The sequence below is a fragment of the Carcharodon carcharias genome, chromosome 31 (genome assembly GCF_017639515.1).
Source record: "Carcharodon carcharias isolate sCarCar2 chromosome 31, sCarCar2.pri, whole genome shotgun sequence".
Classification (NCBI taxonomy): Eukaryota; Metazoa; Chordata; class Chondrichthyes; order Lamniformes; family Lamnidae; genus Carcharodon; species Carcharodon carcharias.
Genome location: NC_054497.1, coordinates 7,274,407 through 7,293,396, shown reverse-complemented (window position 1 = coordinate 7,293,396; position 18,990 = coordinate 7,274,407). Strand labels below are relative to the sequence as shown.

Here is an 18,990-nt window from a genome sequence, read left to right as displayed (position 1 = left end):
TGTTAGCTTCAGGTGAATTGTCTTCCAACTGCTGTTAAAACCCTTAGATACATCTGTTCCGCAATTCTCTAAAGCTCCCTGATGCAGGAGGAGCTGACATTGAGGTATGCACACAAATCAAACAATCCCATTGCAGAGTGAGTTTATTTTCAAGATGAACTATAGAGCTCTAGCCACATGCCTGCAAGAAAATACTGACACTTATGTTGCTAGCGTTTGGTTTATTAACTGATAAAAATAAGCCACTTTATAAATTGGTGTCCTGTTGTGCAGACCACCTCCCTCCACCTCCTCCCCCACCACTGTTCAACCAGACCAGAGGCTTCAATCTCATTAACCCATGGACTTAAAATCATCCTGGTAATAATACATAAATAGCCATGCGTGATCAGACGCTGTAATCAGCAAGGCAGTTAACAAGATACAGAAAGCTGCAGCAGCAATAGGAGGCTCGAATTTCCCTCCAGCACTCCTGGGCTGCGATGGATGGAGATGGAGGAGGAGGAGGAGGCACGGGGAGGAAGGGAAAGAGGGTGTGAAGGACATCATCCGATGTTCCATCTCCTTATCCCTTGCTGGTGAGGGCAGGACCTCTGTTTAGGGGGTGGGCTGACAACCAAATAGCCTGCCCATGATCACACATGAAGAATGGACACTTCAGCAAGCTGGCTTGGCTTGTACTCCCTTGAGTTTAGAAGGCTGAGGAGGTGATCTAATCAAGGACCTTGAAATTATAAAAGGCATCTGGTGAGATGGCGATGAAAAAGCTGTTTCCTCTATTGGGGGAATCCAAATCAAGTGGGAAACAATCTTGAAAGGAGAGCCAAGCCACTTAGGCAAGAAATCAAGGAGCATATTCTTACAAAATTATTTGTGGAAATCTGGAACTCTCTCCCCCAGAGACTCTGGGGGTCAACTGATGTTGTCAAAACTAAGATTTATTTTTGTGAGGTAAGGATATCAAGGCAGGTAAATGCAGTTGAGGTACAGCCGCAATGTGACAGAGTGGCAGTACAGGCTTGAGGGGTAGAACGGCCTCCTCCTGTCACTGTGTAATGGAGAATGGGCAGTGCCTGTGGGACAGCACCCCTGCATCTTCAGGAGATAAGGAATGAATAAGAAGTTTTCTTAAAATATTGCTGTGCTTCTGTTAAGAGTTAGTCTGAGTTAAAGGAGACTATGAACATATTGGTTTGATACTACAGGAGCTGAGCATAGGTATGATGGCTCACAAGAACTAGGAGCAGTAGTAGTCCTTTCAGCCCATCGAGCCTGCTTCACCATTCAATAAGGTATGGTTGATCTGATTATAACCTCAACTCCACCTTCCTGTCTGTTCCCACCCCTCACCCTTGACTGCCGTGTCAATCAAAAATCTGCCTAACTCAATGGCCCAGCCTTCATTGCTCTGAGGAACAGAATTCCACAGACTAACAACCTGCTGAGAGGAGAGGAAAACATTCTCCTCATCTTCTTTCTTTAATCGAAGATGCCTAATTTTTAAATGGTGTCCCCTTACTTCTAGACTCCCCCTCAAAGGGAAGCATCCTCTCAGCATCCAACCTGTCAAATCCTTAGTCTTATGTTTCAATTAAATTACCTCTCGTTCTTCAAAGTTCCAATGCTCAACCTTTCCTCATAAGATAACCCCTTCATCCCATCGGTCGAAATCAGTCGAGTGCACCTTCCCTGAACTGTTTCTAATGCAATTCTATCCTTTCTTAAGTAAGAAGACCAAAGCCTGCACAAGCCCTTCTGATCTGCATTATTTGAAGAAATAATGTCAACCAGCAACACACTCCTCTACAGAGAATACAAGCTACACAGAAACTGTCTGCTGTGGATGAGGGCTCTCTCAATTTTGTCTCCATGAGCAGCTCCCAGACTACCCACAAACTGTGTCAAATCTTAAAGGGAACAGACACAGAGGAACACCAATCAAAAATCCTAAAGGTTTATCAGAATCAATTCACACCCTGTATTCCAGATGCTGACCATAGGAAAAGGAGTAGGCCATTCAACCCCTTTGAGGCTGTTCCACCAATCAGATCTTGTCTATCCATCTGTCTTGGTTCCATATCTTATTATATCCTGAGCGAGGAAAAAAATGTATTGATCTCAGATTTAAAGTAATTAATTGAGATAGCACCTACTATATTTTGCAGAAGAGAGTTCCATGCCTCTATTACCCTCTGTAGAAGCCTTTCCTGATTTCGGAGTGTGATTTTGGTGTCTTTGTACATGAATCACAAAAGGTTAGCACGCAGGTACAGCAATTAGGAAGGTAAATAGAATGTTGGCCTTTATCGAAAGGGGGATGGAGTATGAAAGTAGGGAAGTCTTGTTACAACTGTACAGGAAATTGGAGACACCACATCTGGAGTGCTGTATACAGTTTTGGGTCTGCTTACTTAAGGAGGGATATGCTGGCACCGGAAGGTTCACTAGGCTAATTACTGGGATGAAGGGTTTTGCCATTGGAATTTGGAAGAATGAGAGGTGAACTTATTGAAACATATAACTTCTGAGGGGGCTTGCTGGGATACAGGCTGAGAGAATGTTTCCTCTTGTGGGGAATCTAGAACTAGGGATACAGTTTAAGAATAAGGGGTCTCCCATTTAAGATGGAGATGAGGAGAATTTTTTTCTCTCAGAGAGTCATTAGTCTTTGGGATTCATTTCCCCAGTAAGCAGTGAGGGCTGGGTCATTGAATACATACAAGGCTGAGTTAGACAGATTTTTGATTAACCGGGGAGTCAAGTGTTATGGGGGCAGACAGGAAAGTAGAGTGAAGGCCACAATCAGCCATCATTTTATTGAATGGTGGAGCAGACTTGAAGGGCTGAATGGCCTAATCCTGCTCCTATTTTTTAGGTTCTTATTTTGTTCTCTCCTGAATGGACTGGCTCTGACTTTAAGACTGTGTCCTAGACTCCTTCCCCAGCAAAAAAAGTTTCTATCTTCCACACGAACAATGCCTTTCAAAATCCTAAAAACCTCAATCAAATCACCCCATAACCATGTACCTTCCAGGGGATACCAGCCTAATTTATGTCAGTCCATTTCATAATCTAATCCTTGGAGTACTGGTAACACTCTGGTGAATCTGTGCTGCACCTCTTTCCTTGGTTAATATATCATTTCCAATGTGCAATGCCCAGAACTGTACACAGTATTCCAGAACTGGATCTAACCAGGGCTTTGTATAGCTGTAGCAAAACTTTCTCCCCTTTATAATCCATCTCTCTGGGGCATAAAGGCTAAACTTGCTTCAGTCATTTTGATTGTTGCAGTGCATTCTTACTTCCGATTTCCGCTAGCCCTAGATTTTCATTCTTATAGATCTTAAATTGCTAAATATTTTGTGTCATTCCCACACTAGCCCCTTGTGCTGAATCTTCTCATCATCATATTTCTGAGTTCATTTAATCTCTTGTATATAAATATATTTAATAAATAAGATAAATAAATAGAATATATTAGATGTTAAATGAGCAAAGTGACATTATCTTTGGAAGCAGCCAGAGTGTAACTTGCACTGTGTTCTGGCCCACTGTTATATGGTTTCATTTTAAATAAAAATCTGATTCATTTTAAATTCGATGCACTAGAAGAGAATGCAGACAGTCCCATCGTAGATATAATGGATTAGGCAATGCGATGAGACCAGCATTACTGGAACAGATGAGGGAACACAGGATGACCTGCATTACCAGAATGGACGACATGGGGCAAGCTGCATTACTGCGGAAAATTAATGAAGGCAGCCAGACTCACCACAGCTGGAAAGGAATAGGCACCGGGAGCAAACCCACCCTGGCTGACCTGAGTAATTGAGACAGACCCATGGCAGCTGAAATAATCCAGAACTTGAATACTGCAAAAGAAAGACATGTTGTCTAGGCTTTGAGTCTACTGTTAGATGTGTTTCCGCGAATGGACAGCACTTACCAAACAAACCTGAATGCGCTAATAGCTACACTAACAACCAATTTAAGATGAACAGTTTAGCTCGTAACTTGGCTCATTTACGCTTGCTAGGAGCGACAGAGATTAATACACAGGGACCCATTCTCTGCAAAAAGGAATATGTTCAAGCCTTTTTTTGAATTATCCGGGAGCTTGGAGAGCTTAGTTCTCTGTTGCTTTCTCCGCGGCAACGCCAAGCGGAGTCAACTTGCCAGCCAATCAGCATCATCATCTCCTGCAGTATAAGTAATTGTGCTCGTTTGAAATTTGGCATTTTTGCACTTGTCCTGCTGAGTGCAAAACGAAAAGCTTCAGCAACATGTCTCTCTTTTCAAACATATTCAAGTTCTGTACTACCATGTGACTGTTTACATGCTAAGATCTCTCCCTCTTTCACAGCTGGAACTACCCAGTATGGGATTCACATTCTCAATAATAAGTATGGGCAGGTGCCCCCTTCCTGCCTTCAAATCACACAGATTTGGGGAGCAGACCAGCAAATACAAGAAAATTTCTCCTCCCTATCCTTCATAGCCAGAAGAGGAGGCAGGTTCAAGAATATATTAGATTCATCCCCTAGATCACACTCACACACACGCACACACACACACTAAGCAGTTTTATGATTTCCGTGCATAAACACGAGCATGTCCACGTGTTCGGGAGCAAGAGCTGAGCGTTTGCTATAAATGCCATGCCCTGCCTCTGTGAATATCCAGTTGGCTGGCACCACTGTTGCTGGGACAGCGAGCAGCTTCCTTGCTGCATTGGCGAGGAGCGGGTACTGGGTGTGGTGCGTCTTCCACCACTGGAGTGGGTCCTGACAGAGAGAGGAGGCCTCACTGGTCTGGAAGTTGCTGATCTCCTGTTCAGCCTGCTGGTTGACCGAGTTGACCGATGCACTCCTGACGTTGCACAGGTCCCCCAGGAGGAACTCAATGCCCGAGTCATGCTTAGGCTTCTTGGCCACGTCAGGGCCAGCGCTGGGTGGCTCCGGGCCGAACCGGCCGCCTACCAGCGGATGCAACTGCGCCAGCTCGGCCGCCTCACGCTTGAGGACATGAAGGGTCTCCACCCGCTCCGCCTGGCTGAGGAAGTCCAGGCCTCGGAAACGTGGGTCCAGCGCACAGGCCAAGTTGAGGATCTGGTTGACTTCCCGGTCGGAATACCACTGATTGAGGTCTGTGCAGATGGTGTGCTTAATATCATGGGCCATCTCTGAGTCACTCTCGTTGGCAGCCAAATGCTTGTACACCAGGCTGGTGATCACTGGCTTCACCAGCGATAAGCTGGAGAAACGCTCCTTGGTGAACGTGGAGGTAGCAATGGCCAGCGGCTTCAAGATGTCCACAATCTCGCTGACCACTTGCCAATCGTCCGGCCTCAGTGCCAAGCCTTTTTCCTGGAGGCTCTCGCTCAGGCCATCGAGGAAATGCCGGTGTTCCTGCAAGCTCTGCAGTACACTGTGCGTGCTGTACCATTTCATGCTGCCAGAGAGGAACATCTTGGACTGGACCTTCAAGAACGGCTCACTGGAGCCCAGCTTGTCGCTTAACGAAGGCAAGGAGAAAATGCACTCTATCAGCCTCTTGCAGCGAGATAGCACCCGGAGAACCGAAGGCTGCTGCAAGGCCGAGTCAACGCAGTTCTGCAGCACGTGGCCAATGCAGGGCAGGGTCTTCCACCCCGCCTTGGAAGCGGCCAGCCTGACATCAACATTGCTAACCATGACGGCGTACGATGTCCGTTCTCTGATACCCCACTCGTTGGCGATTTCCAAGAGAGCCACTTTGATGTTCTCTGCTGTGGTTTCCTCGGTTACAGGGCGGGTCGAGAGCACCCGGTGTTTGAAGTCGAAGGCACCGTCAATGTGGTGGACAATAACTGTGACGTAAGACCGAGCACATTCATGCTTCCAAAGGTCAATGCTGACTGCACAGTGCTGCAGCAACTTCATGGAGTCCATCACCCTCAGCTTCACTTGGGCGTGCATGTCCTGTAAGACAGCCTGCGCAAAGAAGTTTACGGTGGGAATCTTGTAGGTGGGCTCCAACACACTCATCATCTGGACAAAACCCTCTCCCTCTATGGTCTTCAGGGGCAGAAGATCAGCCACAATGAAATCTGAGATCGCCCTAGTCGTCCTCCCGACAGGAGGCGTTACCCCTGTCACGGTTCTGGATGAAAAGTCTTGGGGGTACGTATCTACTCCTTTCTGTGGTACAGAGGTGCCTCCAACCAGCTCGTTGTATTCATGCCTGTGCTTGTAAATCAGGTGCTGCCTCAGATTGGTCGTGTTGCCACTGTACGATAACCGGACACCGCACAGCTTGCAAATGATTTTAGTCTTGTCCAGGATGCGTCCCAAGGCATCTCCCTGGAAACCAAAGAAGGTCCAATAGCGACTTTGCGCCCGGCCAAGACTCACCAGGTTCTGAGTTCCTTCTAGCATGGTGCCTGGGGCATCCCTGTTCATGTGGCAGATCCCACTGCTCTGCAGGTTGGCCTTGTGAGCATGGATGATGGAGGCTACCAGGTCGCTGCAATTGTATTGGTCATGGGGGTTAATGTGGTTTGAGATTCCATCAGTAACTTTGCTTTGGAGGTCTTGAAATAGCTTCATCAGCAGCTCCTTCTCGCCGAACTCATACTTGAAATGTTCACCTAAGAAAAGAAGAACAGCATCAGCTTTCCCACAACTATTAGTTTATGTCTTGTGATGCTGTCCACTGCAACTCACGGGAGGCACTGCTACAGTCAGGAACGTGGATGTGTGTTTAAGACTACAAAGTCTAACAGATGCTGTTCAGGCACTTCATGGGTTCATAGAGAGGTCAATTATGAAACTGCAGATATTCTAGCTCCAGTAGTTCACATTTCCAGTGAGCATCTAAAGCTCACTAGGGTAAAGTTCCAAAGATTAACAACCCTCTATGTCTCAGTCCTAAATATCTGGCTCCTTAAGCTGAGACTATGACCCTGAGCTCTAGATTCTCCAACCTGAATGTGGGATCTGTAATGAAGATAGATCTCTTATCAACCTAGTTATTCATAACTTATAGAAAGACTTGGAGGAATTTGTCTGAAGGTCAAGGGGCCAACCACAGTCTCCCAACCATAACTCTTATCAATAGGGTTAAGAATTTTCCATCTCAAGTAAAGCTAGTCAGATACTCTTATTAAAAGCTCCTGTCTCCTGAAACCCCTACCAGCATTTAGTTAGTATCCTTTATCAACAGGGCAAAGAGATTCATGTTTTCAGAAACCTTGCTAGCCTATAATCAATACCCCTTACCAAAAACCAAAAGCCTCTTGTCTCCAAGTTTCCTTGGCAGCCAACAATCTTTTGTAATTAGCTAGGCCTTTGGCATATTCTGTCATTTCATCTAAAAGTCAACATAATCGAGGCACAATCACCTTACTACTTTCTAGCTTGGACGTTTCACCAGAACTGATATCCTGTTCAGTCCCTACCCAATTTTAGCCCAAGCGTCCTGGCATACTCTTCTCCGATCCACACCAGCAGCTCTGCTCCAGCGGCAATCATCTGACACACCCGGTAGTAGATTTTACTGCGGTACTGAAAGACAGTCAGATTATGTTCCTCATCGCTTGAAGCACATGCCACATACCTGTAGAAAAAAAGGCAGGGTATTGTTGGAGAGCCAGTTCATGCCAGTTCTTCAGCCAGTCAAACATCAACTAAAAACTAGAGATACACATACATTTGCCCAAATGGGCAAAAACTTGGCTGCCCATTATACACCCAACCCAGGGCCCTTTCATTAATTTAAAATCAGCTCTGCATAATGGGTGGCCAATTTAAAATGACACTTGGGGATTCAGGACAAAAGGCAATCTTCAGGTGAAGCAAGGATCAGGGCATGTGGGCATAACTCAGTCTCCATTTTAAAGTCTTTATTCAGTACAGTGATTTGGTATTAGGGGCGAAATGGTGGCATAGAGGACAAGTAATCCAGAGGCTTCCGCTAATTTTCTGGGACGCTGATGCAAATCGCACCACAGCTCGGGAGGCTGGTATTGTCACTGACTAGTATTCCAGCGACCCAGGGTAATGCTCTGGGGACCTGAGTTTGAATCTCACCATTGCAGATGGTGAAATCTGAATTCAATAAAAATCTGGAATTAAAAGTCTGATGATGACCACGAAACCATTGCCGACTGGCGCAAAAACCCATCTGCTTCACTAATCCCCTATAGGGGAGGGAAATCGGCCGTTCTTACCTGGTCTGGCCTATATGTGACTCCAGACACACAGCAATGCAGTTGGCTCTTAAATGCCCTCTGAACAAGGGCAATTAGGGATGGGCAATAAAAAAGCTGGTGGAATTTTCAATTAATAAAATCTGGAATTAAAACCTAGTCTCAGTAATGGTGACCCTGAAACCATCATCAATTGTTGTAAAAACCCATCTGGTTCACTAATGTCCTTTAGGAAAGGAAATCTGCCATCTTTACCTGATCTGGCCTCCACATGACTCCAGACCCACAGCAAAGTAGTTGACTCTTAACTGCCCTCTGAAACGACCTAGCAAGCCACTCAGTTCAAGGGCAGTTAGGGATGGGCAACAAATTCTTGCCTTGCCAGTGACACCCACATCCCATGAAAGAATTTAAAAAAAAAATATATATATATAGTTGATTAGCAAAACTTCTTAAGAAGAAATAGAGTTGTTGGAGTGTGGGAGTTTCTCTATGGCATGGTTTGAGGTGCTGGAAGATACAAAAAAATGCAGCGCCACCACTGATAGGTGGGTGCGATTACAGTGTGACACATTTACATCGGAATTTACTCCGAGTAATGTGGACACAGGAATTTCTAATGGACATGATGACAAAAAAGTGGTAATAGGATGAAAGGAGTTGGAGGCAGGCAGTGCTTGTAGGTGCACGAGGAGTGTAAATTACACATTTGCGAAGAGTCCTGGGACATCTTTTACATTCAAGACGCTGTGTAAGTGCATAGCAATCCGACAAGCCCAGACACTGCACTGTTAATTCTAAAGCAGAAAGCAAAGCGCTGCGTGACACTGAAATATCAGGTCAGTCGTCTTTAACTCCAGAATAACCTGCCTGGCAAAAAATATTATTGGATTAAATTATCAGGAATATAATTCAGTGAAGCAGAGCACTGAGTGACATATCACTGCAGTCAGACTCCATCCATGAATAAATTGTTTTGCCATAAAACTTGATTCACGTATCCTGAACATTCAATGAACAATTCTCTATAATAGGTAGCAGATTCTCCTGCATCTCCTGCAGGACCAGTGCCATCTCCAGGTGTATCAGTATCCTAAAATGGTTCACAAGTCCCTTTTTTGACTCCCTTCTCTTTGCCACCAATCTACCCCCCTTTCTCATTCCTATCTTCGCTCTATTTGACCTTTATATTTCTTTCTCCCACCGTTCTGTTTCTTCTGGCTGGAGAGGCTAGAATCACAGGTCATAGTCTCAACGTAAGGCGTTGGCTATTTAGAAAAGAGTTGATCATGTGACAGAAATCTCATCTCATCTCATCTCCACGATACCTCATCCAGTTGGCCTTCGACTCATCGGAAGCGTCCACATAATAATAGGATCCATTTTCTCGCAGCTGCAACAGAAGAAAACTCTGACTGAAAATGTCCCTCATCAGCTTTCCGAAAGCGAGGAATCGGGACGCGGGGTGGAAGGATGGAAAAGCTTTGGCAACAGCACACGGAGGAGGTTCACCAGAACAATGCCGGGGAGGAGGGATTTCAGCTATTTGGAGAGATTAATTTTATTCTATCACGGGATGTGGGCATCATTGGCAAAGCCAGCATTTGTTGCCCATTCTCCTTAAACTGAGTGCCTTGCAAGACCATTTCGGGGGGCAGTTAAGAGTCATTACTGTTGTCTGGGGTCATATTGTAGGCCAGGTAAAGATGGTAGACTTCCTTTCCTAAAGGGGCATTGGTGAGCCAGACGGAATTTTACAGCAATTGATGATAGTTTCATGATTGCCATTGCCAAGACTAGGTTTCAATTCCAGATTTCATTAATTGAATTTAAATTCCACTAGCTGTGGTGGTGGGATTTGAACCCGTGCCCCCAACTCACTAGGCACAGCCACATATTACCACTACATCACCACAGCCCCCTAAAGGGACACCAGGATTGTTCTCCTTACTTCAGAGAAGATTAATGGGAGATTTAATTGAGGTGTTCAAAATGATAAGGGATTTTGATGGAGTTTCAACGGGCAGTATGGTTCATAACCAAAGAACCAGTTTTAAGTTAATTGGCAGAAGAAATAGAGGCAAAACGTGCAGAAATTTTTTCACACACATGATCTGCAATCCACTGCCCAAAAGGGTGGTGGAAGTAAATTCATATTTCAAAAGGGAATTGGATAAATACTTGAAATGGGAACATTTGCAGGGCTGTGGGGAAAGGGCAGAGGGAAGGAGACAATTCGAATAGCTCTTTCAGGTACAGGTATGATGGGCCCAATGGCCTCCTTCTGTGGAATTTCAACCCATTATATTGACCAGCATTTGGTTTAATGGCAAAGGATTCACGAGGAAGGGTGAACTGATAATATTCTTACCGCCCAAGAGAAGACAGTACAATCGTTCTTGTCCATCAGGATATCCCCATCGAATGGCCCAAAGATACAGCCCCGTGGGATCGCAGGCAGGGTACACCAGACGCCGAGCCCACCCTGTGGCCGCTCTTTGACGGCAAGGCCTTCCGGCAGGGTCAGCAGGGCCCGGGACGGCATACGCTCTGGTACCAGCCTGTCGGACACGAATGTCGGCGTACCATGGTGCGGGCAGGAGTCTCGGAAGTAAAGCCGGCAATCCTCACAAACTGAGAGAGGAACAATAGAGTGGAGGGTTAGTTGCAATGAACGGGCTTTCAATCCTAGTCAAGAGCCTGGAACTCCCTGCCAAAGCAGCACCTTCATCACATGGACTGCAGCGACACAAGAAGGCAGTTCACCACCAATTTCTCAAGGGGAACTAGGGAAAGACAATAGATGCTGGCCTTGTCAGCAATGTCCACATCCCATGAACAAATTTTTAAAAAAGGAAGAACTTGCAATTACAGATCACATTCCATGGCCTCAAAAAGTCCCAAAGTGCTTTACACCCAACCAAGTACTTTTGAAGCCTAGTCACTGTTGTAACGTAGGAAAACACATCATTATCACAGAATGGTTTCAGCACAGGAGACCCATCATATCTGCACTGGCTCTCCAAGTGAGCAATGGACCTAATGCCATTCTCTGCCTTCTCCTCATAACCCTGCACATTCTTCCTTTTCAGATAACAATCCAATTTCCTGATATGCATTGATTGATCCTGGCTCCATTGCATTCTCAGGCAGCGCATTCCAGATCCTAACAACTCGCTGTGTGAAAAGGTTTGCCCTCATGCCTTCATTGCTTCTTTTGCCAACTACCTTAAAGCGCTAGTTTTCAATCCTTCCATCATTGAGAAAAGTATTTGTTCCCTATCTCCGTCCAGATCCTTCATGATTTTGAACATGTCTATCTCCTCTCAATCTTCTCTTCTCCAAGCAAAACAGTCCCAACTTCTCCAATCTATCTACGTAACTGAAGTTCCTCATCCCTGGAACCATTCTCATGAATCCTTCTTGCACTCTCTCTAATGCCTTCATATCCTTCCTAAAGTGTGCTGCCCAGAACTGGATGCAATACTCCAGTTGAGACCGAACAAGAGTTCTATGCACACAACAAGTTCCCTCAAATATCTATGGTAAAAGACCAGAAAATGCATTTTCATGGTTTCAGTTGAGGGATAAATATTGACCAGAAATATTGGAAGAACTCCCCTGTTCGTCTTTGAAATAGTGGCCGTGGGATCTTTTGCCTCTACCAAAGAGGGCAAAGAGGGGCCTTGGTTTAATACTTCATCGGAAAGATGGTACCTCTGACAGTGCTGCACTGGAGTGTTAAATTAGACTTTGCACTTAAGTCTCTTAAGTGGGCCTTGAACACTTCACCTTCTGACTGAGCACGAGAGTGCTATCCACTGAGCCAAGGCTGACAAGGCTCAGTCCTTCTAGTTAAGATGGCACTGCCCCTGAAGGGTCCGAGAACAAGCACCTTTCCCACGCGGTACTCGGGAAATTAAGGGAACCACAATAATGGGGTCTGAGAAACAACAACAACTTACATTTATCTGGCACTTTTAACGTAATAAAACGGCCCAAGGTGCTGCACAGGAGCGTTATCTGACACCAAGCCAAAAGGGGGATATTAAAGTAGGTGGTCAAAGAGGTAGGTTTTAAGAAAGGTCATGATGGAGAGGTGAAGAGGTTTAGAAAAGGAATTTCAGAGTCTAAGGCCAGGCAGCAGAAGGCACGGCCGCTAATGGTGGCATGGGAGAAGTGGGGATGAACAAGGGGAAATGAAGCGGCTGAGATCAGCACAGGCCAGGGATTAAGCCTACTCACCACAGACTTGCTTGTATGAATGAAGTACTGAAGAAAATATTGGGCTGCTCATTTGTTAACTTATGCTACTGGTCAGACCCAACTGCATTCATTAATCATCTCATCTAGTCTTCCCAACTTTGGTGGAGTTTGTGGGACTTCACAGTTCACCCAGTGCAGATTCGACAACACTCTCGGTTACCAACCAAGAGCCGCCACCCACTCCAAAGTATGGATTTTAGAAGAGGATAATGGAAACTGACAAAGGAACGTAGCAAATTGTTAGATAAGAAAAAGAACCCAGATCCATCTAGTTCACCTCAGCCATCCTGGTAGTCACATAATATAACCAATATAACCATGTATACAAGACCCTGAGCAGCCTTGACAAGATAGAGATGGGAGGATGTTTCCTCTTATGGGTGAATCCAAAACTAGGGGGCACTGTTTTAAAATTAGGGGTGGCCCTTTTAGGGCAGAGATGGGGAGAATTTTTTCTCTCGGAGGGTTGTGCATCTTTGGAACTCTCTGTCTCAGAAGGCGGTGGAGGCGGGGTCACTGAATATTTTTAAGGCCGAGGTAGATAGATTCATGTTAGGCAAGGGAATCAAAGGTTATCGGAGGTAGATGGGAATGTGGAATTTGAAACATAAGATCATCAGCCATGGTCTTATTGAATAGCAGAGCAGGCTTAGGGGCTGAATAGTCTACTCCTGTTCCTATTTCTTATGTTCTTATTAACAGGTACCCAGATCTCACCTATTGTTTATTCATACCTCTGAAACAGATTGAAGTCAAGCATGATGCAGGTTGCCAGTTAACAGGTTACCAGTTTAGTCTTTTCTCAGCTGTGAGGCCGAGTTAAATCAAATAGGAGGAGCTTGGTGTAGCTAGCTTACACAAGACTCTGACCAGTGAAAGTTCTGGTGAAAAATTGTGAAAGAATGCAGAGGTTCCACCCTAATTTAAAAATATATCAGTTTGGCTTTGCTTTGCAGAATAATCAAGGCAAGTTGCACTGTCAGAGGGTGCTAGTGACACCAAATTCTGACGTGGCTCATTCTGCAGGGGGCAACCCAGCCAACGCATGAATGTGTCGCAGAATGAAGCACGTGTTTGCACTGACTTACAGAGCAGTTCATCCTCGAGCTGGGCGCACGCCTCTTCAGCGACTTGCATCTCCCTCCGACGCTCCACCCACTGGCTGAAACGTAAGAGAACAACGTGAAAGGACGCGTTGCAGCACCAGCCATTGACTGAAAGTTTCACGGCATAAGGACTGAGCAGTGGATTAGTGTGAGAACACAAAAAGAGGTGGGTGGCCTAAGGTGCAAGTTGAATGAGGGCAAGGTAAACGTGTCAGTACATTGAAGAACGAGGTTAGGGTGAGCACATTCAGGGTGGGCGGTTCAGTGCGATAGTGCAAGAATACTAGGGTTCTATATTAGTTTGGTTGTTCATTGAATGTGTGACTGGCCTCTCAGTGGACTAAGTAACAGGGTTTGCAGTTTATTCAAAGGTTGCTCTGTTTCATTATCAAGATATTGTCCAGACCACCAGCTCTCTGTCGAGGAATCCATTCGGTCCCACGCCCCCACTCTATTCCGATCACCCTGCAAGTTCATTTCCTTCACATGGCCCAACCAAATTCTTTTGAAATGATTTATTGTCTCCGCTTCCACCACCCTTGTAGGCAGTGAGTTCCAGGTCATTTCCACTCGCTGTGTAAAAAAAAAGTTCTTGCTCACATTCCCACCACATCTCATAGACTCTCACAGCACAGGAGGCCATTTGGCCCATCATGTCCACGCCAGTCAACAAAGATCTGACTACACTAATCTCATTTCCCAGCCCTTGGCCCATAGCCCTGGAGGCTATGGCAATGCAACTGAATGTCTAAATACTTAAATGTCATGAGGGTTTCTGGCTCAACCACCCTTTCAGGCAGTGAGTCCAGACTCCCAACATCTTCTGAGTGAAAATAATTCTCAACTCCCCTCTTAGCCTTCTACCTCTTACCTTAATTCTATGCCTAATGGTTATTGACCCCTCAACTAATGGAAAAAAGTGCCTTCCTATCCACCCTATCTATGCCCCTCATAATCTTACAAACCTCCATCAGGTCCCCTCTCAACCTTCACTGCTCCAAGGAAAACAACCCCAGCCTATCCAATCTTTCCTCATAGCTCAGACCCTCCAGCCCAGGCAGCATCCTGGTGAATCTCCTCTGCACTCTCTCCAGTGCAATAACATCCTTCCTATTAATTCTATTCCTATGGCAACGGTCTCTCGCCCAAAACTTTAAATTTGTGTTAATGGGAACAGATTTTCTTTGTCCACTTTATCTAAATCTGTTGTAATTTCGTACACCTCTACCAACTCTTTCCTCAATCTACTTTAATTCAAGGAGAACAACCCCAGCTTCTCCAACCTAACCTTCTAGCTAAAACCTCTCATCCCTGGAACCGTTCTGATAAATCTCCTCTGCACCCTCTCAAGGACCCTTACATTTTTAAATCTTGCGGCTAGCTATCCTATTTGATCCAAAAATGCACATTCCCTTTCATCCATCTGTAGCATAATGGTGTGATGTGTGTTTAGTAGGTGGATATCCATTTACCAAATCGGGCAGCAGAAGACATTCTGTGAATCAGAACTGTTTTATTGTTAAACTATAGTTCAGTACAAACACCAGTTGCCTCTCTTCCCTCCTTAATCCTTTCCCTGTCCAGAAGCAAAAACCTACTTACTGGGTAAAAACCCAACTCTTAAGTACAGGCTCCAATGAGCATTACCTGCTCTCAATTCACTCCGAAGCTTGTCCTGGTTTTACTGGCATTCCTAACATTGTCAATGCGCAAGATCTACTTAGTTATTGATGGGAAATTGCTCTATTTTGAAATCCTGCATAGTTATTAGAATAATCTTGTGTGTTAACTGGGAAGCTACACAAGCCAACATGGAAGTAGCTTCAAACTTCAGATGGAGCATCAAGTAACTGCGATCACACCCGAAGGCTACTCATTCTACTACAATCAAGATACACAGCCATCGTCCCTTTAACTGATCCATTCCTCCCTCGGTCTCCTACAGCCAGCATATTTTAAAGGCCCACCACTGGCATCAACACCCGCACACCCCCCCCCCCCACCCCCCCCCCCCCCCCCCCCCCCCCCCCCCCCCCCCCCCCCCACCCCCCACCCCCCTTCCTCCCGGGTATATTCTACCTACACTCTTTCTCTCTACAGTCTTGGCTATATCCCACATCGTGTCCATTGACCAGCAGAGGATCAACGTGGTCAATGGTGGCTCTGGAAAAGCTCCCCCAGCTTATGAGCTCAAACAGCAATCGTACCTGGGATGTCCTGAAAAGAAACAAAACTCCTTCCCCAATCTCATGACGTCCCAAAGTACTTTACAGCCAATGGGGTACTTCTGAAGCGTAGTCACTTGTAATGTAGGAAGTGTGGTCGCCAATGTGCGCACAGCAAGCTCCCACAAAGAATAATTAGGTAAACATCTAAATGGTCTATTTTGATGATGCTGTTTGCACGATAAATATTGGACAGGACACCAGTGTGAATCTTCATCTTCAAAATAGTTTAATGGGATCTTTTACATCCAGCTGAGAGGGCAGACTGGACCTCAGTTTAATGTCCCATCCAAACGACAGCACCTCCAACAGTGCAGTACTCCCACAGTACTACAAATGAGGTCCAAAGTCTAAGTTATGTGCTCAGGCCTCTGGAGCGGGGGGGGGGGGGGGGGGGGTTGAAGTCACAGCCTTCTGACTCAGAGGCAAACAACTGAGTCAAGGCTGACACACAAGCTAAAACAAAATGTCATTGACCTACAACATTAACTCCACTTCTCTCTGCAGGCCTGGAGACTCTGCCTGACCTGCAGAATATTTCCAGAATTTTCCGTTTGTATTCCTAAAAACGGGTGCTGCAGAGTAAGCTCAGAATGGAAGCAGGGTGAAAGGTGATCTAATTGAGGTGTCCCAAATGTTTTCCCGGTGTGACCCCACTGTAATGCCTCAGACATTGTGTGGCCCCGGCATGAAAATTTGGGGAGTATGAGAGTTATTTAGCGGGGGGGGGGGGCTTCAGATGTTGAGTGGAGTAGGGGAAAGGAGTTGAGAATGGGGAAGTTGATGAAAAGGTAGGTTTAACCCAAAAAAACACCTACCTATTCACATGGCTTTTTTTGCAGCAGCAGCAATCGGACCTCAGAGAGCAGTCCATTAGGCCAACAAATACAAAAAACATGAGGCTTTAAAGGGGCTTCACAGCAGTCAGAAATCAGTCCAAGCTTCATGGCAGCCTTTGGTACCTCAGAGCTCGTGGCCACAAAATCTCATCTCGCGACACCTGCCCAGGACTTTGGGAAGCCCTGGTGTAGCCCTGGTCCCACATGGGAGACTGATAACAAAGGTAAGAGCCCACGGGATCCAAGGCAATTTGGCAAATTGGATCCAGAATTGGCTGAGTGGCAGGGAGCAGAGGGTGATGGTCGAGGGGTGTTTTTGTGACTGGATGCCTGTGTCCAGTGGAGTTCCACAGGGATCAGTGTTGGGTCTTTTGCAGTTTGTGGTATATATAAATGACTTAGACTTGAATGTAGGAGGGTTGATCAGTAAGTTCGCAGATGACACGAACACTGGTGGGGTGGTAAATAGTGAGGAGGATAGCCTTAGATTATAGACAGGCTGATCAATAGCAAATGGAATTTAATCCGGATAAGTGTGAGGTGATGCACTGGGGCAGGGCAAACAAGGCACGGGAATACACGATGAATGGTAGGACCCTGGGAAGGACCGAAGATCAGACGGACCTTGGTGTGCATGACCACCAGTCCCTTAAGGTAGCGGGACAGGTAGATAAGGTGGTTAAGAAGGTATATGGGATACTTGCCTTTATGAGCTGAGACATAGAATATAAGAGCAGGGAGGTAAAGCTGGAACTGTATAAAATGCTGGTTAGGCCACAGCTAGAATATTGCGTGCAGTTCTGGAATCCACGTTATAGGAAGGATGTGATTGCACACGAGAGAGAGAGTGCAGAGGAGATTTACCAGGATGTTGACTGGGCTGGAGAGTTTTAGTTATGAGGAGAGATTGGATAGACTGGGGTTATTATCCTTGGAGCACAGGAGATTGAAGGGGACATGATTGAGGTGTATAAAATTATGAGGGGCATCGATAGGGTAGGCAGGGAGGAACTTTTCCCCTTAGTGGAGGGATCAATAACCAGGGGGCATAGATTTAAGGTAAGGGGCAGGAGGTTTAGAGGGGACGTGAGGAAGAATTTTTTTACCCAGAGGGTGGTGGGAATCTGGAACTCATTGCCTGAAAGGGTGGTAGAGGTAGAAACCCTCACAACATTTAAGAAGTATTTGGATGTGCACTTTTGATGCCATGACATACAAGGCTATGGGCTTAGTGCTGGAAAATGGGATTTGAATAGTTAGGTACTCGTTTGACCGGTGCAGACTCGATGGGTCAAAGGGCCTTTTTCTGTGCTGTAGACCCTTATGACTCTATGGCTTTAAGGTGATTAAATGATTTGATAAGTTAGATAGAGAGAAACTATTTCCTCTGCTGAACAAGGAGGCCATAATCTTCAAATTAGAGCTTGCCCATTAAGTTTCAGATTTCCCCTATTTGTGCTTCCTGATCTCACTCCTAAAACACCTTTCAACCAAACCTCTGCTGCCCGTGTCTTATCTTGTACCAAGTCCCATTCCCCATCATCCCTGTGCTTGCGAACTTAACACTGCTTGACTGGGAACCAATGTCTAGATTTTAAAATTCTCACCCTTGTTTCCAAATTCCTCCATCACCTCACTCTTTCTCATCTCTATAATCACCTCCGGCCCCACAACCCTCCGAGATATCCAGGGTCCACTAATCCTGGCTCTTGTGCTTTCTCAGTTTTAATCACTTTGCCATCGGTGTCTGCGCCTTCGGTTACCTAGGTCCCAGGCCCTGGAATTCCCTCCCTACAACCTCCCCAACCCTCTCTCGCCCTTAAAGACACTCCTTAAAACCTACTTCTTTGACCAAGATTTTGGTCACCTGACCTAATATCTCCTTTTGTAGCTCGGTGTCAAAGGTGTTTTGTAATGCTCCCGTGAAGCACCTTGGGATGTTTCATTATGTTAAAGGCACTATATAAATGTAAAGTTGTTTTCTGATTTTGAGATTATGCCCTTTCATTGAATTTCCCCCACCAAGGAAATAGGTTCTCTTTACTTCACCTATCAAATCCCTTTCTCATTTTTAATGTTGACCTACTCAACGTATTTTTTAAAATTCCTTCAAAAACGTGGGCCTCATTGATAAGGCCACATCTATCGTCCATTCTTCATTGTCCTGACAAGATGGCAGTGGGCCACCTTCTTAAACTACTGCAGTCCATGTGGCGATGGTACTCCCACAGTGGTATCAGACAGGGAATTACAAGGTATTGACCCAGCAACAATGAGGAGCAGGAAGAGGGCAGCTGGCTCATCAAGCTTGCCCCTCACAAGGGTAATATATCTCAGTGTTCGGATTGTGCGTGATTTGG

At 45.7% G+C, this 18,990-nt stretch overlaps 1 protein-coding gene across 1 annotated transcript in view; it reads right to left on the bottom strand.

The window, feature by feature from the left end:
• Positions 1-2,435: 2,435 nt before the first annotated feature.
• The window catches only part of LOC121271517 (E3 SUMO-protein ligase ZBED1-like), a 122,754-nt gene continuing 106,199 nt past the window's right edge, over positions 2,436-18,990 (bottom strand). Inside the window, exons 5-9 of the mRNA XM_041177498.1 lie at positions 13,549-13,622; positions 10,566-10,828; positions 9,523-9,587; positions 7,445-7,602; positions 2,436-6,634 (exon numbers count right to left, since the gene is read on the bottom strand). Coding sequence (XP_041033432.1) covers positions 4,581-6,634; positions 7,445-7,602; positions 9,523-9,587; positions 10,566-10,828; positions 13,549-13,622 — 2,614 coding nt within the window. The 3' untranslated portion in view covers positions 2,436-4,580. The remainder of the gene's footprint in view (positions 6,635-7,444; positions 7,603-9,522; positions 9,588-10,565; positions 10,829-13,548; positions 13,623-18,990) is intronic.